Here is a 24,834-nt window from a genome sequence, read left to right as displayed (position 1 = left end):
GTTACCGAATTCTGTCAGCAAGACTTTACACTCGTCTTCACTTCACACACGGACACTGGAGCGCTGAGCTTTTGCTATCTCACGTTGCGACAATGGGCTCTGAAGCAGGGCCGTAGCAAGGGAGTTCTGGGCCCCCTGAAAAAATATTGATGTGGGCCCCCACCGTCCTCCAGCCATATCATATACAGTGTAAAATATGGGCATGGAGGCCCACATCTATGGTGCCATACAAATCTGTTGTTGCAGGACATATTATTTTGAAAGCTTAATATCATGACTTTGACACAGTCTGTTTACTTGTAACAGAACATGGTAATGTTGTTAACACTTTTATTTCATATAGCATAAACTACTGGATTTAGTGGGGCCCCCTGGGCAGTGGGGGCCCCTATATTTGTCACCACCTTTCACCCCACTAGCGGCGGCCCTGCTCTGAAGCAAGACGACCTGCGTGGGGGTTCAGCATATCAACCTCAACTGTGTACCTGATGCACTCGTGGGAGGATACAGCTGTTTATAGAGGGCCATGACAACCCGCTTCACTGTCACCCTATGCGTGGTGGCGTCGCAAAATAATTACAACGAAACATAACTTGATCACTGATTTTCGGTCTGATTGTGAGATAGTTGCACTCACCCAACACAGGAAACACACGAAAAGCAGGGGCAGTCCTACATAATGCAGTCTGAACGTTAACGGTTCGAATTCCATTTCTACCGTAGTACCAGTGTTACAGGTACTTACTATGAACTAATACAGTAACAATACATGCTGGATTAAATGTTACATCATTGTCAAGTTAATTGTGTAAGACTGTTAGTCACACTGCGCACCCACAGCTCCTCACCATCATCTGCAATATTCATTGATACATCTGTCCATAAAGTATCTCCATATGAGTCATTTACTAGTTGGGCTTTTTTTTTCCTGAAAGGGCCACATACTTGTGTTTGAAGTTTTCTGCTTGAATGTTGACACCATGAAGGAGCAACAGTTGTGTGTGAAGGTCGAAAACTGAACAAAACTTCCACCAGACCCTTCTAGTGGCTTCACTGTGAAAACTTGTTCAATCCTCCATGCCGTGCAACAGTATGTGGCCATCTATTAATTTATCCTCCATGTGGATGGATCAGTCATATGGACTCCAACTATTCACACTGTAAAGACCAGTGAAGCCCAGGCATCATGATGGTAACTCACTCACACATACACACATCATCTGAACCACTTGTCCCATAGGGGGTCACAGGGAGCCAGAGCCTAGCCTGGCAACACAGGGCGTGGGGCTGGAGGGGTAGGGGACACACCCAGGACAGGACGCCAGTCCGTGGCAAGGCACCCCAAGCGGGATTCGAACCCCAGACCCACCGGAAAGGAGGACGAGATCCAATCCACTGCACCCCTCCATGATAATAGCTGCGATGTTAATATGCATGGTGTTGACACCGGGAGACAACATGTCTAAAGCTGAAAAAAGCGGTCGAAGCCAAGGACTGATAAAAGCGGGTCAACGATCTCAATGTTGTTCGTTAAGGACGCGGGGGCAGTTCCTGTCATTACTGGGGCAGAAGCGGCCCCACCGACAGGGGGCAGCATGGCAGCCAAGCAGCGCAAACAAACGGACATGGACTGAAGCGGAGAATGTCTCCTATTGACAGCTTGTGTGGCCTTTTGGGACGATTGCAGCGTGTCAACTTTGCCCCCAGCGGCAGCAGCACGTCCATCGACCAAATGAGTTAATCTTTCCTGAAGAGTAGAAATGTCGACACGAGGCGAGGGGGCCGGTTCGGCCCACAGTCCCGCCCCGCGGGCACAGTGAGCTTTATAGCGTGGTGTGGGAGACCTCAGGGATTCGAGGAGTGGTCCACCCTGAGCTCTGCGTTCGAGGCTCCTGGGAGACATCCGCCCTCTTGCACAATGTGGACTGGGCTGTTGGGAGCCGTCCTGCTCCTCTCCGTCCACCGAGCGATCGCAGCACCGTAAGTAGGGACGCGCGCGCGCGTGCACGACGGAGAGGGGCTCTGAGCAGCGAATAGCTTTACATATGATATAAATTTTATTGGCATTCTTAGACTTAGCACATTTTACGGTTATCTTAATGTATATTACATTTAGATATATTTTTATTTTCATAGTTTTAGTTAACACGGTGATCATCCGGGTCTTCATTTGGTTTTTCCCCCTCTAAGATTAGTTTATTCGATCGATTTGTCATTTGACAGATTTCTCCAAATTAATGTAATTGCTCTCAAAACAATTGAATTAACGCAGCCAACTAAACACACTTTTATCTTGGCCAAAGAGTTAAATTTTGCTGCGTAATTTAAGAGCTGCATTTTATTCCAAGAATGTCTGTCTGAAACCGTTTTATGCCAGGCATGCGGGGTTGCGGGGAACCGGAGCTTAAGCAGGCAGCACAGGGCGTAAAACTGGAGGTGACACACCCAGGACGGGACGCCAGTCCGTCGCAAGGTAGCCTAAGACGGACTCGAACGCTAGATCTACCGGAGAGCAGGACCGTGCGTGCCGCTCAAATCCACTGCGCCACCGCGTCGCTTTTGTTAGTAATGTATTTATTAAAAATAAAGACTAGCATCAAAACTACAAGTGTGTTCTCTTGTTGATTGTATAACATGTTAAGCTGTAGACATAGAAATACATGAATGAAAATACATGTTTATTGTGAAATTCTTTAAGAGGAGTTTTTGCATAACAATGAGTTTTCTGAAAGAAAAAATTGGAACTGGACATGATTGTCCCAAACAGCTAAAAAATTTTCCTCCATTTGCTTCTACTCAGCCTGCAGAAAGAGGATGTCATTGAGGGAGTTTAAAAATTTTGGTTCCTTTTGGTGTTGTATGACCCCAAGACAGCATTGTGTGCTACAACACCAGTGGTTGAAATTGCAGCAGATATGGTGATGTTGCCTCCCCGCTGTGCAGGGAAATTCACTGTGGCACCATGACCAATAACATTCCTCCCTCATCTTCTTTTTTTGTTAAGATTGAAGCCAGCTTCATCAATATAGAGGTGCTCAAATGAGTAGCACTGCTATCCAACTCCAAAATCCTGTAGAGTAAAAAGAACACAAGGTACAATAAGTTCGTTTTTTTTTAAAGTAATGGTATTGATTGCAAAGTTGATGCTGTAACTGTTGCGGAACATTCTGAGTTCCCACTTTGACGCAGCACTATGCCTAGAGACGCTTGAATTTTTCCACTTAGAGTGGAATAGTATACAGACACATAACTTCCAGGAAAACAATATCTTTGTATTTACAGTAAAGGTGCAGTAATTTTGTGGCTTTCATGTACTTGAACAAACTGGAATCGCAACTCCTTTACTCTATGATAGAGTTCCTCTCTTTGGGCACTTTGTATACCTACTTTATCCAGATGGCATTTCTCCTTACAACATGATCAGTTGTGGCAAGACTGCATTGCTGAATATTATGGAATAGTTGATTGTCTTGCATTATTCTTTGCTCAATTTCTTTGAGGCAGATGGTGTTGCTCTGGACCACAAAGTCAACAATGGCATGCTCTTGTTTAATTGATAAGAGTCTTGTTTGTCCACCTGAATGTTGTCGAACTTCCATTCTGAAAAATGTTTGGACGGACAAGTAGGAACATTTGCGGTAGAGAGCTAGAACTAGACTAGTAGACTCTAACTATAGAAGTGGAATGGTATAGAAGTAGTATGGTATAGTTACCGGTTTTCACTCTGAAATGTGCAGATAATTGAAGCCATTATGGATCTGTTTATGTTGGGCTGAACTCTGCCCAACTTCTCTCAAGGAGAGACCATGATTTATTACATGGTCAGTTAGGGTGGCTCTCATTTCATTTGAAACCTGGCTGTACCCTATCTTTCTGCCTCTCCTCTTCCACCCTGCTGTTCCCGTCCTCTCTGCTCATGTCTTGTTACATTTTCTTCTCTTGCTCTTTCCACTACACAATTGCCCTCCACTCTACCCATCTTTTCTCTGTCTACTCCTCCCCTTTCTCCTCTTCTTACACTTTCTACTCCTCTCCCCTCATCACTTTCTATGTCTTCTACTCTTCTTCTCATTAATACTCTTCTTCTCATTAATACCCTTCCTGTACCTTGTCCACCACTTCTCACTCTTACACTTCTTCCTTTTCTCATTCGTGTTCTTATTCTTTGTCTTATTTTCTTTTCCCCTTTTATAGTTGCTGTAATTGTGATAGCTGTGTAAACAATTAGGACATTTGCATTTCTAGTTTGTGTGTATTACTAACTCAGCAGGTATCAGTTTGGGGGCTCATTGAGAATATATCATGTGTCACTGAGAATTTAACAAATTACGGAGTTTTGTCTTCTTTGGAAAAATGGTACATAAATGTTTGTAATTTGTGTTAAACCAATAAAAAAGCTGCACTTGCTTTTTCCCTGATATACTACAGTTCTGGTTGGCTATGGGGGGGCACAGGGGATTTGACTGGGGTCTGCTCTGTAGTGGGCATGGGGTTCGAGTCCTGCTTGGGGTGCCTGTGGCAGGCTGCGGTGGACTGGTATCCCATCTGGGGTGTGTCTCCTCCCCCTCCAGCCCTGTGCCCAGCACTGTCGGGTTAGGCTCGGGCTCACCGCGACCCCACTCAGGACAAGCAATTGTAGACATTGTGTGGTTGGCTTTATGAACTATTGTACAAACACTGAAGAATTTTGTGCACAGTGTTTTGAGAAAATTATGCATGCAAATTGTAATTAGTATGAGATTGACAAGAATTTACAATCTATTTAGGGCAATTACAAAGTGTTCAGATGGCTGTGTTAATTGTTTTGAGAGCAATGACCTGATTTTGGATTAATATGTCAAACTGATCAAGAAAAACCGTAAAATTTTAGTTAATGTTTTTACTGAAGTTTAGATTACTCTGCTGGGTTTGTGTACTGTTTGTTCTGGGTCTTAATTTGTATGGGACAAGTGTAAGGACATTGAGAAGGCTGTTAAGAACGAAACAATGAGTGAGATCACATGGCTGCTCTGACCCACTTTACTTTTAGGTCACTGTGAATTTCTCAGTGTCTTTGACTCTCCGGTTCATTTGAGCCCAGAGACGTGATTAATCCTCCTCTGTAACACACAATAATGCAGAACCGCATGTGTTCATATTGCATATTTCTAAGGTAAACCTTAAAGGCTCTACAGGACACCAAAACTTCTTTAAAATAAATTTAGCTTGGACATTGAATTACTTTATTTTTGTATGCAAAAAAAATGTACTTTTTAACCAAGTGTGTCCTGTAGGTGAAGGAAAAAATCTATAAATACATACAAGAAATGGAAATAAAAGCACTGAACAATGAAAGTTTTAAGAGAAGCATTAATAAGGCAAAATATTAACTTACAAAAAATATGTGTGTAAGTATTGGCCGTGTCATCAGGAAATGGTATTTAGATTTATTTTTTCCCACCTTTGTGTAGTTTGGCTGTACTGCCACTTCTCTGCATCATAACCAGTCAAGAAGACATGTATCACAAAGATGTCATTGTAACGTTGGCTTACTAATCATTCTGGCATAATCTGCATATTTCTGACTGTGATGATGATACTCCTAAAATTTTCTACATTTCCCATCTTTGAGGTTTGTTCTAGCCCTTGCAAGTTTCTTCTGAAACTTCACTACTCTAGAGGACATACACCTCAAGTATCCTGTGGTAAATTCATCTTCGCTAGGATTTTATTACTCCTGCAGTTCCCAACTATAAAGACATCTAAATATTTTTCCCATGCCCCATAGACAACATGCTCACTCATTCCATGTACATATGTCTCACATCAGAAAACTTACAAAAAGAAAGATCCACAAAAAAATGACACTGCAGTAGATGTATGTCACACAGTTGGGCTGGAGACAGGAGGTAAGGGAATGGACCCAAGTGCGGGTCGGCTTTATTTCAGGAAGGGTTCGCTGGGACAGACGAAAACAGTGGTCAGGGACAGGCAAGGATCATTCTAGGTGCAGTTGTCGGTAAACAGGCAAAGCAAGACTCAGTAGTCAGGCGAACGTGCGAGGATCAAAAGCCAGGAGGTCAGAACACAGAGCTGGGACTAACGCAAGGAGAAAACGCTGATTCTGCACAATCCACACAAGGAGGCGTTAGCAAGAATCCGCACCTCTGTGCGGTTATGGAGCTCCCTTTATGCCAGACCGGGTTAATAAGCTGCAGTTGTGGTCACTTGGCTTGATCCTGGGGGCATGACAATTTATATCTGATACAGGTATGTTTTATAGAGTGGCAGAAAAAAAAAACTGTTTACAAAATGGTAAAAATTACATCTGTTCCACAAATACTCGGAGCTGCATCCGACAATATCGGAAAAGTGTTTCTTGTAAAACCTATATCATATCACTGACATGAATACTTTTTCTATATTTTCAGAATAGGTCTTGCCAACTCACTGTATACAATGTGTAGTGTTGACCAGTACTCATGTGTAGCAGGGTACTGGCATTAGTGTAACTCAAAACTTCCTTGAGTTTCAGGGAACGTATGTATTCGTTAAACACAAAAGCACACATTTAAGGTGTAAACATCTTCCTCCATTTCTTACCAATGAAGACAATATCATAATGAGAAAAATGACACTGGTTAACAATAGTAACAATGACACATTTTAAATCCCAGAGTTGTTTATTTTTTGATAAAATAAGTCAGCTCATGAAATGCTGTGTTTCCAAACTTAGTTCTAAATAGAAAAATAAAAGTTGAAACTCTGAGAGAATTTGGCCTTTGTATGTTAAGTTTCATTAAACTGAGTTCACCAACTCGATAGTTACTATAACTTTTTGTTGCTCTTGTTTCCAGGGGCTTCCTTGTAACATTTCCTGCAGTGATTCCAGCTGACTCCCAGGCAAAAGTATGCGCTAGTCTTCTTTACCCCAATGAGACCTTGCACATGAGTATCTTCCTGAAGCTGGGGGACCACGCCACCCTGCTGCTGGAGAAGAAGACAAATGAAGCCTTCTACCAATGTTTTCACTTCCAGGTGGGACCCATGAAGCATCTTTTCAGTGTTCAGTAACAGTTTCCCAATATAACGCCCATTCACCAAAGACAAAGATAAAGGACACATATATTGGACTTTACTGGCACTATAAAAAACAAAATGTATTAAAGGATATTTTTAAGGATACATCGTATTTAAGCTATACATTGTACATAAATATTGTATATTTTCAGGATACATTATATATGAACTGTAAATGACAAAAAGTTTGGGCATTTTTCATCATACATTATATACAAACTGAAAATGACGAAGAAGTATGGGGTATTTTTCAGGATATATTACATATATATATTTTTCAGGATACATTATATATCAACTGTAAATGACAAAAGTATTAGAGAATTTTACAGGATCTTATTTATGAAGAAACAATTCTCAAAATTATGACATTAAGAACACGTCTCCTAACAACCGTATAGAAACGAGACACCGAAAAAACAAAGTTACAGGAAAAAGAAGGAAATAATACAATGAGGGTATAACGTCTTTCTGAAGGCAGAACTTAATTGAATTTAATATTGGTGACAGAGGAGGGATTGTTGTGTGATGTGGAGTCAAATGGCTGTGCTTCCCCCCAAACAGGCCCCTGCGGTGGAAAAAGAGTCCATACAGAGCATTAGGGTGGAGGTACGCGGGGAGTCATTTCAGATGATGAAGGACAGCTCAGTCATGTTCAAGCCCTACTCTGAAATAACCTTCATCCAGACTGACAAACCAGTCTACAAACCAGGACAGACAGGTGTTCTCCCAATTCCCTGCCACTTTCTTTGTTTAACTGAACAGAACGCGGTGCAGTCTTAGTTAAAATGTTGGATTAGATCATTAAATTTGTGTCCAGTCTTTGCTGGCGATGGTGACGTGTAAGAAAAAGAAGTGTCACGCTTTGGAAATGTTTTTAAATTGGAAATGTTTTTAAAAGAAATCATTGTAGAGGGCAGATAATATTAATTTAGTTTCTTGTCAGTAAGACTGGGTAACATGCTTTATTTGTGATTCCTCATAGTAATAACCTTTGTTTCTGTCAGTAGGACCGTAAACTATGTGGTTGACTGCTAGTTGCAACAAATTCACATATTCACATTGACAAATCTACCATATTTTGGATTCCTGACTTTCTCTGTCTGGGCTGTTTGTCTTTAGTGCATTTCCGAATTGTCACTCTGGATACACAGTTTGCCCCTGTCATTCAGCTGGTAAGGCCTTGAGTTTTCATACTGAGTTTATGTGTTTTCATTTCACGTACTCAGAGTAAGTATTGCTTAATTAATTCTCATTTTTATGGGATGTTGCGGTCATGTAGGACTGCACTGAATTTAACTTGAAGTTCTAGGTTGAAAGTACAGTAGTGAATGAATTGACATTATAGGCAAATGGATATTCTTGAAAGGACCGAAAGAACAGGTTGAAAAGGTGTGTTTTATTTTATTGACAAATAAATCCCCTGAATATCAAAAGCAGGCACATTTCAAGTGGGAGAATGTATTTCATCAGCATTTAGAGAAGGATCCAGGCTGTGCACTTCAGTCCACGCATTTGATCATTATTTGGTCAGTCCGCACAAACAGCGAGTTCAAGGCTACAAGAAAACTCTTGTATGAAATACCGAGGGAAAAGGGCTTTGCTGAAAACAAGCCCAATTCAAATGTGTTGGGGCAAATGTGAAGGTCTTCAAACATTTACCTTTGCAATGACTATTGCCACAGATGTTTACGCGCAAAGTGGTGTGTTTCTTCATCACATGAATTTAAAGTAAGAGTGCTGCGTCCAACATAAAACTGCACAGTACATGCACTGCTAACTATGATTTTCAAGAGTGGAGATCATTAAGTTAATCTTTTCATGCTTTTTCTTTCACAGTACAGCACTGTGGAACTAAGGGTAAGGTTGGAATGTAGTTTCTCTTCACTTATCATTGATCTTTTTACATGGTGCAGCTATGACTGAATATGATAGTGTTCTATATATTTATCTGTTCACTTTTACATTAGCTGTATGCTTCACATAGTGAAATACACAAAGGCTGTTTGTTTCCCATTTGTGGATTTCTTGTCCCGTTGATGTATAAATGTGTGAGAACAGCCTCTTCTCCTGTCTTCTCGTACAGGATGTTCACCAAAACCGGATAGGCCAGTGGACTAACGTATCCACCAATGGAAGGATTCTGCAGCTTTCTCATCCCCTGAGCTCAGAAGCACCATTGGGCACCTACACTCTGTCTGCCGCTGTTGGTGAAACAAGGACACAGCACAGCTTCAAGGTCAAGGAATATGGTAAGCCTGTGAGATGTTTTCCACTTGTTAATATTAATTCCAGTTTTTACATACGTTCTATTAGATTTGCAGCTTTGATCTGATTTTTCTTTTTTCTTCTTTAGTTTTACCAAGGTTTGAGGTGAAAGTGAACGCACCATCTGAGGTCAATGTTGCGGAGTCCGAACTTAAAATTGAAGTGTGTGGAAAGTAGGTTTGCCTTCACATACACAAACCCATACACAGGGTTTTCTGATGTTGAATAGGTACATTTCCTATTGAGGATTAAACATTTCAATGGCATATGTACAGTAAGTGCATCCTGAAAACTGTTTTGCAGATACACATATGGGCAAGCGGTGCCAGGCAAGGCAGAGCTGGAACTGTGTCGGAACAAACCATGGGTTTCAATCAATGAAAGACCTTGTCACACTCAATCTGTTCAAGTAAGGAGGACGTTAATCCGTAACTCAGGGGTCATTTGGCTCCTCATTAACTCCGAAGTTGCATCACGTCTTTGAATTTGACATTTGATTTCAATGCCTTCCAGAAGATTTCATACGTTGCAAACGCCTTCTTGAATAACCTGTACACTCTTGAGTTCTCCATTTAGGGGAACTGCCAGTTTAGTTGGTCTCTGTTGCATTAATGCTTGTTATCTGCCCCCACCACCAGCTGGATAAAATTGGCTGTGGATCTCATGTCTTCAACATGTCCTATTTCCACAACCTCGACAGCAATTTCCAAGGCACACTTGCCTTTAATGCCAAAGTAGAGGAACAAGGAACTGGTAAGCTGCACACCACTCTTCTAATTATGTTCAACCGAAGTGATGAACATTTCCAAATATAACAGAGACTAGCTGAAACCCACGTATCTTGCCTAGAAGCAAAGTGTGTGCTGGTTATGTTTTAACAGGTGTTATTCTGCAAGAAAGTGCCAAAGTACGTATTAATAATACGATTGGGAGAGTCAAATTTGTCGAAACACCTTCGTTTTATGACCCTGGATCTAACATTGAGGGAAAAGTAAGTGGTATGAATTGATATTTTGTGTAGTCTTTTCCAACTTTGGTTGAAAATGAAGTAGCAATGTATGGCATATGTAAACACTGTGGTGCCAGTTGCAAAAGCTTTTTTATTGCTCTCTCCCAGATCCAGGTGGTTGATTTTAAGGATTTGCCAGTGGTGGACATGCCAGTCTACCTGTATAGGGGCTACTGGAGCTCTGACGTGATGCTGAATCTCACAACCGACCAGCATGGCATGGCCTCATTCTCTCTCAACATGACAGACCATAATGATCACCTGAATCTAAGGGTGAGAACTCAGTTCTCCCTCACAGTTTGTCAGCTTCGTGACCTCACCCACTGACCTGAAGACTCTTGTCATCTGCAACTTATATAAACCTTCCTTCCTTCTACAGGCAAGCTGCTATGGACCCAATATTTTGCGACCCAGCTTTCAGAACAAGTATTATGAGGATGCGAGACAGGCCATTTCACCGCTACAGCCTGTAACTGTTCAGAGACCCTCAGTCAGCTCTGTGGTCCTGCAGAACGTAGAGCAACCTTTGGCATGTGGGAAGGTGGCACATTTTACTGGGAAGTATGTTGTGGTTGGAGAAAAGGCTCAGGACAGTCCCCTGTATTTTTTCTACCTGGTGAGCTCTGAATCACAACGTGCTTTAACCAAAATACTGCCTGAGGGGAAACTGCTGTTGTACCCTTGAGCAGGCTATGTGGAGCTTATTTAGTCTGCTCATGTTCAGTTTGGAAAGTAGGTCAAACTAAAAGTTATACAAGTATGTGGGATAGAAAAGCCATAAGTGAAAGTTCAGCGTTTACTGACGTTGAATAAAATGCTCTGGTGATGATTTATAGGCTGGTTGTTTGTTGTAACGAGAAATGAAAAAATCGTGTCTCTCTTTCCAGGTCATGTCTAGAGGTTCCATTGTTCATCATGGTAGTTTTTCAGTTGCTTGGCACGAAGGCCCCTGTGAGTTCTGAAGGGAGAAATTTGGTTTCTGGGTGTGATGGTGTCCATTTGGAAGGTGTCAGCCTTGCGACTAAGAAAGCCCTTGTCTGTCTGGTAGTGCTGCAGGGTGAAGTATCCTTTGAGCTGATGGTGGACCCGGAGATGAGCCCAGTGTTGCAGGTGTTGGTGTACTCAGTTTTACCCAGTGGAAATGTAATTGCTGGGAACAAGGATTTCGAGACTGAGAAGTGCTTCAAACACAAGGTGTGTGGCATTGTGTGTGTGTGTATGTGTGTGTGTGTGTGTGTGTGTGTGTGTGTGTGTGTGTGTGTGTGTGTGTGTGTGTGTGTGTACCTGCATTAGCATTTTTCTGTAGGAATGTGTAATTTCAAGAGCATTTTTTTCATTTTCATTTGTTTTGAATTTTTTTGTTGATCTTAAAAGATGTCGTAGTTATATAATTTTTTTGTCTTTGTTGCTGGAAAGATGTCTCTGTTCTGTGTCTTAGGGCTGAGAAGAGTGTGTGCGTGTTTGTGTATGTGGATGTGTGCTCCTCTTTTAGGTGTCCCTGGAATTCTCGCCCCCGCGGGCTGTACCTGCAGAGCAGGGCACACTGAAAGTCACTGCACAGCCAGGTGCTCTGTGTGGGCTGAGCTCCGTGGACCAGAGTGTGTTGCTGTTGGAACCAAACAAACAACTTGATGCTGACAAGGTGAGAAATTCACTGTTAGCCCCTTGTGTAAATCTGTAAATCCACTCTGCACACCATAGCTGAGGACAGTGTTGCACACTGTAGCCTGAAAAACACAGACCCCCTTAATTTCAGTCATTAGTTTCATGAAGATGTTTGTGGGGGTTCTCTGTAGCTGGTGGTGGTGGTATCTGTGCTTTCTGTTTGATGGCTGACAGGTCAGGTCTTTTGTTCCTTGAAGTAAATTCTCATAAACAGAACTTTTCATTTTAATCAGTTTAATGCAGAAAAACATGATGTGTTCCTGAGCCACAGAACAGTCAACGATTTTTTTCCATGAAATGTAAAATTCTTTCCTGTCTTATCTTTTAAACACAGAGATAATATTACAAAGCAAATGCTGAATGTCAGAATTGCTCTGGACACATTTAAGTTGAGGCTGAAGACACACGTGATCCAAATTGCAAATGTGTTCACATGTTCTTTTTATTATCCCTGCTCCCTCTCATAATTGGCCTTACTGTTATTTTCTCTTTTTTATCTGTTACAGCTGTTGTCAGTTAAACTCTAACTAATGTAGGAAATCTCATAATCACTGTATATAGCAGAGGCTGTCTTTACAATTGTCATTCCAAGTGTGGGGAAGGGATTCTGCTCACCCTGTTTGGTGCAGTGTCACCCAGGCGTGTATTTTAATTTGAAATATGAGTTCTTGTAAGCCCTTCCTGGACTGGGGCCTTGTCATGGCAGAAGGGCTTGCATGATCTAAGGATCTCCAGAGCTATATCGTCGGGAGCAGTATGCTCTTGGTAGGCTCTGCCATGGCGACCAGGACTCGAGTGATGATCCAGGCTAACACAACCCAGAAAACCCCTCTGACAACCGTAAACAAGTCACTGCTTTCCCTGCCCTAAATCGGGCTACCAGGACCTTCTCCTGGAGCCAGGCCTGGGGGTAGGGTTCCTAGGTGAGCGCCTGGTGGCCGGGCAGCCCATGTAACCTGGCTCAGCTCGAAAAGGCAACATGGTGAGGCCACGTGGGCTCACTATCGGCAAGTTCCAGCATGGGGGTCGGATGGAATGCCTTTCAGGCAACAGGAGGGGGCAGGGTGGCACATGGCGTCACGGACCCTCGCTGCATAAACTGGCTCTTTGGACGTGGAATGTAACCTCACTGGGGGAAGGAGTCGGAACTGGTGCAGGAGGTTGAGAGATACCAACTAGATACAGTTGGGCTCACCTCAACTCACAGTGTTGGCTCTGGAACCAAAGTCCTTGATAAGGGGTTGTCTTTCTCCTACTCAGGAGTTGCACAGGGTGACCAAAACGCATAGTGAGGGTATGCTGGGAACGACTGTCGGAGGACCCTGTCCGGAATGATTTTAACTCCTTCCTCCGTGAGAACTTTTCCCATGTCCCGGAGGTAGGGGACACGGCGTCTGAATGGACCTTTTTCAAAACCTCCATTGTGGAAGCAACCAGGCGCTTTCGTCCTCAGATTGAAGAGGAACCATATACAGTAGTTTCTGTCCATGCTGTGGATCAGCTTTTCACCTCCTCGCAAATAACTGAGCGGGCATGGGAGTTCTCTCACCCAGTCTACATGTGTTTTGTGGACTTGGAGAAGACCTACAGTCGTGTTCCCCGAGAAATTCTGTGGAAGGTGCTTCGGGAATATAGGGTGCCGGGGCGACTGTTGTGGGCCATTCGGTCTCTGTACACAGGGGGCGGGAGCTGTGTCCGCGTACTCAGCATTAAGTCAAGCCCGTTCAATGGGGGTGTTGGACTCCTCCAAGGTTGTGCCTTGTCCCCACTCCGATTGTGGTTTTCGTGGACAGGATATCAGGGCGTAGCCAAGGTAAGGAGGGCATGCTCTGTGGGGAGCCAGAAGGTGATGTCTCTGCTTTTTGTGGATGATGAGGTCCTTTTGGCACCATCACATGGATGCCTCCAGCATGCACTGTAACGGTTTGCAGCTGAGTGTGAAGCGGTTGGTTTAAGGATCAGCACCTCCAAGTCTTAGTCCACGGTTCCCTCACGGAAAAGGATGGCATGCCCCCTTCAGATAAGGAGAGAGAATTTGCTCCGGGCGGAGGAATTTAAGTATCTTGGGGTCTTATTCACGAGTGAGGGGTGAAGGGAGCGTGAGATTGGCTGCAGACTGGAAGCAGCGGCAGCAGTAATGCGGTCGCTGTACCAGGCTGTAGTGGTGAAGGGGGAACTGAGCCATAAGGCAAAGCTCTCTATTTACCGGTCAGTCTATGTCCCGACCCTCTCTTATGGTCACGAACTCTGGGTAATGATAGAAATGAAAGAATAAGATCGCAGATGCAAGCGACTGGAATGAGTTGTCTCCACAGGATGTGTGACTCACTTTCCATGAAATGGTGAGGAGTTCAGCCATCCAAGAGGTACTCAGAGTAGATCCGCTACTCCTCCGCATTGAAAGAAGCCAGTTGAGGTGGTTCAGGCATCTGGGAAGGATGCCCTCTGGGTGCCTCCCTTTGAAGGTATACTTGGCACAGCCAATGGGGACAAGGCCCGAAGGTTGGCCTAGGACCCGCTAGAGAGATTATATCTCCCAGTTGGCCTGGGACCGGCTGGGGATCCCCTGGGTTGAGCTGGAGGAAGTTGCAAGGGACAGGGACATCTGGGCTTCTCTGCTCTCCGTATTATCATCGCAACCCTAGAAGGACTAAGCGGCCTAGAAAATGGATGGATGGATGGATGGATGGAAGGATGGATGGATGGAAGGAATTCTTCTAAGGCATTTCTCATGACAGTTGACAGCTTATTATGCAAATTTTACAGTACAAAGTGCTTTTGCTATTAAGTCAGAATTCTCATGAAAGGAACCATGTAGTTTGTGTATTTAACCAACGGAAGATTAAATTGTACAGCTTAATTTTTATTGTTATCATCACAGTTCAAGTTACTGTAAGAAAGATGCCTTCTAAGATTTCAGCTAAGAAAATGTACATCTCTTTCGTCCTTACTTATTGTCAATGACGAGGGCGGGAGACAGAAGGTACGGTTTGGACCCAAGTGTGGGTGCTTTTATTTCCACGCCAAAACACAGGAGCAATCAGAGACTGAGGTCAGGGACAGGCGAGGGTCTTCCGAGGTACGAATGTCGTTTCAGGGGCGAAGCAATACTCAGTAAACGGGTGAACAAGCCAAGGTCAAAAAGCCAGGAGAATCAGGAACTTTAAACAGGGAATAAGGTACTGGGAAACAGAACGCTGAATTCACAAGCCAGTACGTGGGGACTGTAAATTCCACACCCGTTGCTGTGACGGCGCGGCCTTTATACCTGGCTGTGCTAATCAGCAACAGGTGCTGTCACTGAGCTTGTGGGTGTGGGCGTGACACTTATCATGATGCATGCTTTCCTGTGTCAATTTCTGTGATATTTACTATTGAGATTAAACAGTTTTCATTGTCTTTTTGTAACAGATCCAAATTTTAACTCTATAATTCCTTGCCAGATTTTCAGTTTGTTACCGGTCCAAAAAACGACACACGTGCCATACACCTTGAAGGACTCTGAAACCTGTCTGCATGTGAGAACCAGACGTTATGTCATTCCACATAGAAATGATGCTCTTCGTGTTTTTACGGTACGTTAGAGATAAAAATATATGATTATGTTTATTTTATTAAATATGATTTTGTGATTTATTAATTGTTTTGTGTGATGTAGTGCATTTCTTTGAGAATTTTAGTTTTTGCAATTTAATAAAAATGTTTTTTTTTTTTTTCCAGGGCTTGGGACTAAAGACTGCCACTAATTTTTTCATAACAATGCCTCATTGCCTGCTTTTCAAGGGACAGACATACCATTACACTCAACATTATGGTGAGTGGGATGGTTGTTGTAGATTTGTAATGCATTAACATGTCAGTTAAAATCAAGAAAACCTTCTGGTTGTTCAGAATTCTAGTACCTTTAGTATATGGAAGCAGAGGACTAAACATGTAATATTTTAACTGGAAAAAGAAATTAAATTGGTAGTTTGGTTATTAGATGTTGAAGAAAAATCTTGTTTTTTTGCAGCCTCTAGTGTTTAAAATGAGAGGGGACAACACACTTCGGTGATTACGTTACTATTGTTTTTTTCTGCAAGATATTGCATTCAGCAGGCACACAGTAGGTTTATCCGGGAGAGTGTTTGATCCATCACTGGAGCATCAACCCATTGAGACCGTGCGTACATTCTTCCCTGAAACGTGGATCTGGGATCTTGTGGAAGTGGGGTATGTGGCATGTGTTCTTAGTTCCAGCAGATCTGCCTTTAGTCACAAGATGCTTCTAATGGACTTTTTTAAGGTCATGACATGGACAATGGAATGCATCAGGTCAAACAGTAGTGTACAGGACTTCATCAGAGTGGTACATGTGACCAATATGGCAAACTCTTCTATTCAGTCTGGCTGCCTATTACAATAGCACTGAAACCCGTCCGTCCATCTTGGTACACTATATGGAGGCAAGTAGTACCAGTGGACTGGACCTGAAAAGAATTAATTGCATGAAGCTGCATAAATGACTAAAGCTGGAGACATATCCATGTAGACAAAGAAAATAAAAAGCCATAAAAAAAAAACATGAACTGTATGGTAAGGACAATGCTCTTGTCACGAAAGCACTACTTGTTGACTTGAGCTAGTGAGGTTTTGGAGATGTTGAATTATTTTGGGATATGTGACCACATGATCCACCCAGTGTGATGAATGTACGCTTGCCCTCAAACATCTTGCAGGGAGTCTGGGTCCACGGAGGTCCCTATCACCGTTCCAGATACCATCACTACATGGGAAGCAGAGGCCTTCTGCTTATCCCCAGTTGGTCTGGGCCTTGCCCCCTCTACGCAGCTTACAGTGTTCCAGCCTTTTTTCTTAGAACTCACTCTGCCCTACTCCATCATTCGCGGGGAGCGCTTTGAGCTGAAGGCAACTGTCTTCAACTATCTGCCCAAGTGCATCATGGTATGTGCTCGTGCGAGCCTCGTCGAAGGATGGCCCAGGTGTTTGTATGCGCCTTTGCTGTTCTTGAGTCTCTGTGCCCTGTCAGGTGTTGATGACCGCAGCACCGTCCTCCGACTACAAACTGGAACCTCACCCTGGCTCTCAGTATTCCTCTTGCCTATGTGCCAGTGAGACAAAGACATTCCAATGGGGTTTGGTTGCCTCGGCACTTGGTAAGTCTGCGCTCAGTCAGACTGCATTCTGTGGCCTGCTGAACTCCCTGTCTGATCACAGTGCACTTTCATTTTTTTTTTTTGAGCAATTTGCTGCACACACCCTGCTGCCCTTAACAGTTTTGCCTGCAGCCCAAACTGCAATCCAAGAGGGTACTTTGAGTGTCTGAGTCTTGGGCGTGAACACGATGGCCCCACAGTTCACGTGCACCTCATGAAATGGTTTTGTTCCTTGTGCTCAGGAGCCGTGAACGTGACGGTGAGCGCAGAGGCAGTGCCGTCACAGACCGAATGTGACAACGAGGTTGTAAGTGTACCGGAGAAGGGTCGCATTGACAGGGTTACACGCGCCTTGCTGGTTAAGGTGAGAAGTTGTCGTGCATTTTAGCATTTACTCATTTACTCCTCTTGCTGATGCTTATTTGAATAAGGGAAAAGGCACAGAACCATATGCCACAATATCCATTTTTAATTTTTTATACAATAGCCAATTTCTTCACAGGTAAGACCAAAATCCAGCAAACAATGTTATGGGTAATATAAAGCAGTGTTAATATAAAGCAATTCCTCTTGTAGAAAGAAAAGTAGCAGGTTATAGGATAGATAAAACAAATTTGCACACTATTTTCCCAATTTGGTCAGCCAACAAACAGTGGCATGATTCTTTGCAACTGCAGGCTGAGGGAATGGAGAAGACTGACAGTCACAGCTGGTTGTTGTGTCCTAAAGGTGGGTGGTGTGTCTGTGTGAGTGAGAGAAACAGATTTTTCTCAAGAGTTTAAGAGACTGTATATTAACATTTATCCATTTAATGAAGTGAAAACTAGAATCATTCAGGTGTGTCTTAGGTACAACAGAAGGTTTAGTAATTTATAGATTTCTGGTATATTGGAATGTTTTGTCACAAGTCCATTTTATTTTACTACTACACTATATGATGACCTGCAAATTTTTTGTAAAGGAGAGAGTTTTTTGTAAATGAGTACATGCCTAGTTCAAAATGATTTGACTTTTCAGCGGATTTGAGAATGTCGGCCATTTGTGCGGCTCATCCTGCTGGAAGAGTTGGATTTGCTGGTTTCCTTCATTCTACACTGTGTCTACAGGAGAGGAAATCAAGGAAGAGGTGAAGCTGGAGCTCCCAGAGAACGTGGTGGAAGGATCAGCCCGTGGTTCGGTTTCCGTTATTGGTAAAATACAACAAACAAAGGCCGTACGGTCAGATGCATTGTACAGAATGCTCACCCGAGAACACCAGCAAGTTGGACACTCTGATGGCTAGCCATGGACATCACATACTGACAGCTCCAATCTATTAGTTTTTTTTTTTTTATGTCACCTAGTGTATAACAGACATGGACCCACTCCAGATTTCTCCTTCTTTCAATACAGGAGACATATTGGGTCGGGCCCTTCAGAACTTAGAGGGACTGTTGGCCATGCCTTATGGCTGTGGGGAGCAGAACATGGCTCTCCTGGCCCCCAATATCTACATTCTGCACTACCTGGAAGCCACAGGCCAGCTCACTTCAGCCATCAGTGAGAAGGCCACACCATTCCTCAAGAGTGGTAAGAGTCCTTGGTCCTGTTGGATACCCTCCTTCCCAAATACAGGGTTGGCATCTCAGTGGAGTGAAGTAATAATTGACCCCGCGCTGCAATATGTTGCACGTTTTTTTTTTGAAGATTACACAAATGAGAGCTCTGGGTTCAAAGGTCAACAGATGTATAGTAAACTTGTTTAGAAGTGGTCACTTCCCAGGTTTGCACTTCACTTCCTTTTTGCTTTCCATTTGTACAACTTCCAGTGGTCTTTCAATTAATTAGGACATACTTATTAACTTGGAGGAGATTCCAGGTCTCCGTGTTGCGCTTAAGCGGATGCAGTTGGTAGCACGGTGGTTAGCGTTGCTCCCTTTGAACCTAAAGGTCTCAGGTTCAAGCTTCACCTTCAGCAGATGGGATGCTGGTCTGCTGCAAAGCACCCCAAGCAGGACTTAAACCCCAAACCCACCCCATGGCAGGCCCCTGCCAAACCTGCTGCGCTGCTGCTGCTGCTGCTGCTGCACCCCCCTGAACCTGTAACTCTTTTGTACAAATCCAAATGGGGACCAGCTGTCAGCTACAGTAGGCCTGCTGTGATGGATGTAATGAGCGATTGAGTGTGCTTTTGCACACAGGAATGTGCTGTTTGTCATTCTCAAAAATTCCTATGGCCAGGTTACCAGAGACAGCTGAACTACAAGCATCCAGATGGCGCCTTCAGCACCTTTGGTACGGGAAGTGGGAACACCTGGTGAGCACTTTGATACCGTGCATCTCATATACGTTCTAGAGAAGGGTCTGTGGTTTCCATTAATATGCATGATTGCAGCTTTTGAGATTTTAGTCTGACATTTTTCAGTTATTCACGAAGCATAATTCTTGATTATCCATCCGCAGGTTGACTGCTTTTGTTGCCAAGTCTTTTGTCAAGGCACAGACATTTGTTTTTATTGACCCCACGATTGTTGAGCAAGCACAGACATGGCTTTTAAAAAATCAGAAGCCAGATGGCTGCTTTAACACTGTGGGGAAACTCTTCAACAACAGAATGAAGGTCAGAGTGGCAATAAGTAAAGTAATAACTTATTTAACAGAAAAGCATCTGCACGCCCTGTATATGCTTTGAATTCAAGAATGTCTTAACTGGAACTATATAAATCACTATGCAGCAATGTGCAAAATAGGATTTTCACACAAGTTACGGTTTCAATAGGGAGGGGTAGCAGATGATGTGACCCTGACGGCCTATATCACCGCAGCTTTTCTGGAGAGCAAGACATCAGTAAGTGCACTCGGTGGGATCTTTGGGCAGCAGTGTGGGCCGTGAAGACTAGTCACCACTCAGCTTTACCGAGGAGACTTTTCCACAAAGACAGTTGTTTGAATCGTTGTCTGCTAAATTTTTCTTCTGACACATGAAGCACTCCGCACTGAACAACAGCTTAGCCTGCCTGAGGTCAGACACCAGCTACTTGACCAACACCTACACCTCAGCCCTGCTGGCCTACACCTTTAGCCTTGCTGGAGACCATGAGAAACGGGACGAACTGTTGGAACACCTGCACCGCCTGGCCTTGGAACAGGGTATGCCGTGTGTGTAGGCGCATGGGAAAGAGTCTCATGCTATGAGTATTTTCCTCATTTTGTGTGTGTCTATGTATGTGTGTTTTTGCACCACCTTCAGGAGGCCTCCTGCATTGGTCCCAGTCAACAACAGAGATGACCTTGTCTGTGGAGATAAGTTCGTATGTGCTGCTGGCAGTCCTCAACAAATCTCCACTGACCGCTGAAGACATGGGTTATGCTGTCAGAATTGTCCGTTGGATGGCTGGGCAGCAGAATTCATACGGAGGATTCTCTTCTACGCAGGTACTCGGTCCCCATGTGCATTTCCTGGTCTTCTTTTCTACATGATCAGAATGGCTGAAAAAATAAGTTGTGGAATGACCTAGTCAAAGTTTTAATGTAAATCTGAATGGGACGTTGTGGCAAGGCCCCAAAAGAGCTGCTAATTCTTGAAAACCACTAAATATTGGTGAAACAAAGCAAGTCTCCTTGGATGAATGAGCCAGAATTCCCCTGAATAATGTGAGACCCAGGTCACCAGCTATATTAATTAGTTGCACTCATCACAGTTAAAGTAATTAATTAATCAAACTTTATTTGTACAGGTAGAATAACCACTTACTGATATTGTAGGGAAAATTTGCTTTTCACAAAGGGTTTACATTTACTCATTTGGCAGACATTTTTCTCCCAATCAGCTTTCAATGAACGTTATGTAGTGTTATCAGCCCACACCTTATTTAGCAGGGTAACTTACACTGCTAGATGTACTACTCACAATGGGCCGCTCATCCATGTACCGGTCAAATACACATAAGGATCGAGCCCACATCTTCTTGCACTACCCAGGCCCTGTGAGACAGCAGCACTACTCGCCGTGCTACCACGCCAGGTCATTTACTGGTGCGTTGTTGTAATTAAACATTATTTATTACACTGTTTTTCTTGGCTTCATATTGTCCAGTATTAGGAGTAGTTGACGAGCTAACTGAATTCACAATAAATATTTTTTCATGAAGTTGGTTTAAGTCTAAACACAAACTTTTAAGTGGATATTGAATCGTGTGTGTTTGCACAGGACACGGTGGTAGCCCTGCAGGCGCTGGCGCTCTTCTCCACGTTGGCGCACACTTCCGAGGGCTCCAGCACAGTTACGGTGCAGTCCACTAGTGGAGAGCAGCACCGCTTCCTCGTTGACCAAGGCAACAGACTGCTTTACCAGGAGAGGGCTCTGAAGGACGTCACAGGGCAGTACAGCATTGCAGTACAGGGCACTAGCTGTGCATCTGTGCAGGTCCGTGTTTTGCACCCCATTTTAATTTGCTTCTGTTTTTGGGCCAGACTTTTCCATTAAGTCTCATTTACACGACACGACTGACTTATTTCTTTGCCATACTTGCAATGTTTGCTTTCAGACAACCCTCCGGTACAATATCCCCACGCCGGCTGTTAATTCCACCTTCAGTGTTGCTATCAATGTGAGCAGCGAGTGCAAGGGTGTCCCCCGTGGAGAAAAAGTGATTCTCAAATTTAGTGTGGAGTGAGTATAGCCCCCACAGGGTGTGCAAAGGTGTCACAACTCAGTGAGGCAAAAGTCACACCAGCCAATTTTGTGTTCCTTCACTCCAGATACAATGGGTTGCTAGAAAGCACCAACATGGTGTTAGTGGACATAAAGGTGCTGTCAGGATTTGTCCCGGATCCACTGTCATTGACTCAGGTGAGTTAACAAAGCAATAACACTTGGAATTTTGCTTACGAACAAGTCAGTATTTGGTCTTTGAGTGACATGTTCAGTTAATATTTAGTCCATGTGTTTTAACCTGAAAAATGTGTTTGACCAACAGCTAAAACGCTCTGAGCTGGTGGAGAGGGTCGATTCTAAGGGTGATCACATTGAAATGTATCTGAAAGAGGTGAGTTCAGATTAGTCGTATTCATTCATTTTAACATTTTTTTTACTGTTTAGCATACACTCAGCCCTCATATAATGGGATCCTGTACATCCATAAAATCACAATTGCTTATAAAAATATATGCCCCTTTTATAGCACATTAACTGTATTATCCAGTACAATGTCATGGTTGTGCAATCATTTTATTTCCACACAAGTTTTTTATCCACTACCTCCTATGTCTTTCATACTGCAAAGCACATAGACACTGTGCTTCTTCCACAGTAAAACCAGCTACTGTATATATTTAATTCATATGAAAATGAGACTCAACCAATCACAATTATCAATGAAGATAAATTTAATATCATCTAATATCAAATAATACAGCAGATTTGGATATTTACTGTTTTTATTTTCATTTCATTTAGCTGCTTCTTTGCTCCAAAGTGACTTCCAGTATAAATCTTCTTACAATTACTTACCCATTCATAGAGCAGTTTTTAACAAAGCAATTCATTCATTACCTTGACAAAGGGGTACTACAGCAGGAGCAGCAATGAAAACATTTTCTTAGTAATGCTACACAATGCCTTAAAACACAGTATTTAAAAACATACTGGGATAAAGACATGTATCCAGGTGTGTCATATTTTTAACTTTTCAGGAAGACGTGACTTGACAGCTACATTTTGTTTTCACAGTTGACAAGAAATATACCAAAGTTCTATAAACTCCAACTGCAACAGGAGCTCAAAGTAAAGAACCTAAAAGCTGCAGTGATCAAGATGTATGACTACTACCAGCCCAGTAAGAATACTGTCTTTATACCTTCAATCAGCAAGCACTGGACATTGTCCAATAATTTTTTTGAACAATGCACAAGAATAGCATGTCATATCACTTCATGTCATCCAAAATTGTGAATATGCAACACATTGATTCTGATTATTGCACATTGCTCCAGCTCCTTTTGTGTGCATGTATTTTATTCAGTGTCTGTTTAATCTTTTTCAGGTGACTACGTTTTGACTGAGTATTCCTCCCCATGTGCTGACCGTATGTTATCCCTGTGAAGCTATAGTTGACAAAAGGGTTAAATTATGTGTCTTAGAAGAAGGGGGCGGGGGAGGGATGTTCACTTCATGAGAATCATTTTAATGTTTAGTGTTACAACTCCGATGGCAAAAACTTTTCACATGACCACAGAGCTCAACACTGAAACTTATCCACTGTCTTTTTTTCTGCAGATGTTGGAAATGAAGAAGAATAACAAAATATATACTGTGTATCGCAAAATCTCCCCCAAACTTTCAGTTTCACAACTGTATTAAACTTAAGTACTTGGCAAAAGTTTCTTTATCGTATATTCTATTTCCATAATCGAGAAATCAGAATGTCAAGAATACAGAAATATGAAATAAATTTGGCAGCACGATGGCACAGCAAGTAGCGCTGCTGTGTCTTTACTGTTCTCACCTTCTGCATGCTTTCCACTAACTAAATTACTTCACCAAAGTCAAAAACTTATTTATTTATTTAGCAGATGCTTTTCTCCAAAAGTGACTTCCAGTGAACTCAATGTAGTGTTATCAGCCCACACCCATTATTCACCAAGGTGACTTACAATGACAGTTACTCTACTCTACTTACAATGGGTCTTTCAACAATACATCAGTAGAACACACTCTCTGTCACTCGCACACTATGGGTGAACCTGAACAGTATGTCTTTTGACTGTGAAACCGGAGCACTCGGAGGAAATTCATGCAGACACGAGGAAAACATGCAAATGCGGCTGGAGTGGACGAGACAGTCCCATACATGTTATTACAATATAAATAACTGCCATTCAGTAGGCCTCAGTCCAGCTTTGTATTTCTGGAAAATGTAATCATACTTAACACCAATTTATTACCCAGCTAATTTAATTAATTTTGTTTAAGGTTTCTAAGTGTTGAAATATGTCGACACACGTAAGCAGCTCCTGAGTCTTTTACCGGTTCTGAACTACGGTAGTAGAGAATAAAAGAATGACATAAGAAAATATGACAGAATGTCTCCGCTATATAAACTTGCAGCAAGGTGTTTACATCCATCACCAAGGCGACCGTGAAGGGGGCGGATCTTTGATGACGTAAATTTATGGGAAAAGGCCAATCAACGACAGATATTGACGAGCTGACGTCAGAGTTAAAGGGAGAGAGCCGTTATTCTGCGAGCCTCAAACTGGACTGCAATACAAGGACATGATTATAGAAAAATAAAAGTATCTTTGCATTTCATTTAAAGCCATTTTACTCGCTTTGCCGGTGTTGTGTTGAGCCGAAAGAAAGTAGGAGAGGCAAGCGAGTAGCGGGGAGATGCGCGGCCCGGTGAGATGCGCCCGGGCGGCGGTGAGTGGACTCTCTCTCTGCTTCTGCTCTGCTCCCGACCCGATTCTCCACTTTCTGTCCTCTCTTTTCGGGAAAGGTCCGTATGCCGGAGCCGGCGGGCCGCGGGTCACACTGCGGTCTGGCGAGCGATGTTGTAGTGATGAGTCAAGAGCATGGCAGCTGAGAATGAGTCAACTTATCATGAGTCAAAATGCATGGGCACATAGTGACACATGCCCGCCGCTTTTAACAGTACGTTGTGTGTCTCGCGCGTTTTTCTTGTGAGTGCGTGCGTG

The 24,834-nt window shown here is 43.1% G+C and overlaps 1 protein-coding gene across 1 annotated transcript; it reads left to right on the top strand.

Moving 5' to 3' along the window:
* The first annotated feature begins 1,822 nt into the window (after nt 1–1,822).
* On the top strand, nt 1,823–23,516 carry LOC108937803 (alpha-2-macroglobulin-like). Its single transcript, XM_029255618.1, has 36 exons — nt 1,823–1,980; nt 6,837–7,017; nt 7,624–7,780; nt 8,182–8,234; nt 8,899–8,919; nt 9,146–9,311; nt 9,416–9,500; nt 9,631–9,736; nt 9,966–10,080; nt 10,209–10,318; nt 10,445–10,609; nt 10,716–10,952; nt 11,224–11,287; nt 11,385–11,530; nt 11,829–11,978; nt 15,445–15,576; nt 15,722–15,815; nt 16,084–16,213; nt 16,720–16,945; nt 17,031–17,157; nt 17,400–17,521; nt 17,835–17,886; nt 18,264–18,347; nt 18,550–18,726; nt 19,378–19,453; nt 19,600–19,756; nt 19,916–19,984; nt 20,124–20,286; nt 20,387–20,571; nt 21,347–21,562; nt 21,684–21,808; nt 21,898–21,988; nt 22,116–22,184; nt 22,868–22,973; nt 23,181–23,222; nt 23,414–23,516. Exons 1-36 carry the CDS (start codon nt 1,919–1,921, stop codon nt 23,434–23,436), a joined length of 4,284 nt encoding a protein of 1,427 aa, XP_029111451.1. The 5' UTR covers nt 1,823–1,918; the 3' UTR covers nt 23,437–23,516.
* The last annotated feature ends 1,318 nt before the right edge of the window (nt 23,517–24,834 follow it).

Source organism: Scleropages formosus, chromosome 10 (genome assembly GCF_900964775.1).
Source record: "Scleropages formosus chromosome 10, fSclFor1.1, whole genome shotgun sequence".
NCBI lineage: Eukaryota > Metazoa > Chordata > Actinopteri > Osteoglossiformes > Osteoglossidae > Scleropages > Scleropages formosus.
This window is presented reverse-complemented; position numbering and strand designations above follow the sequence as displayed.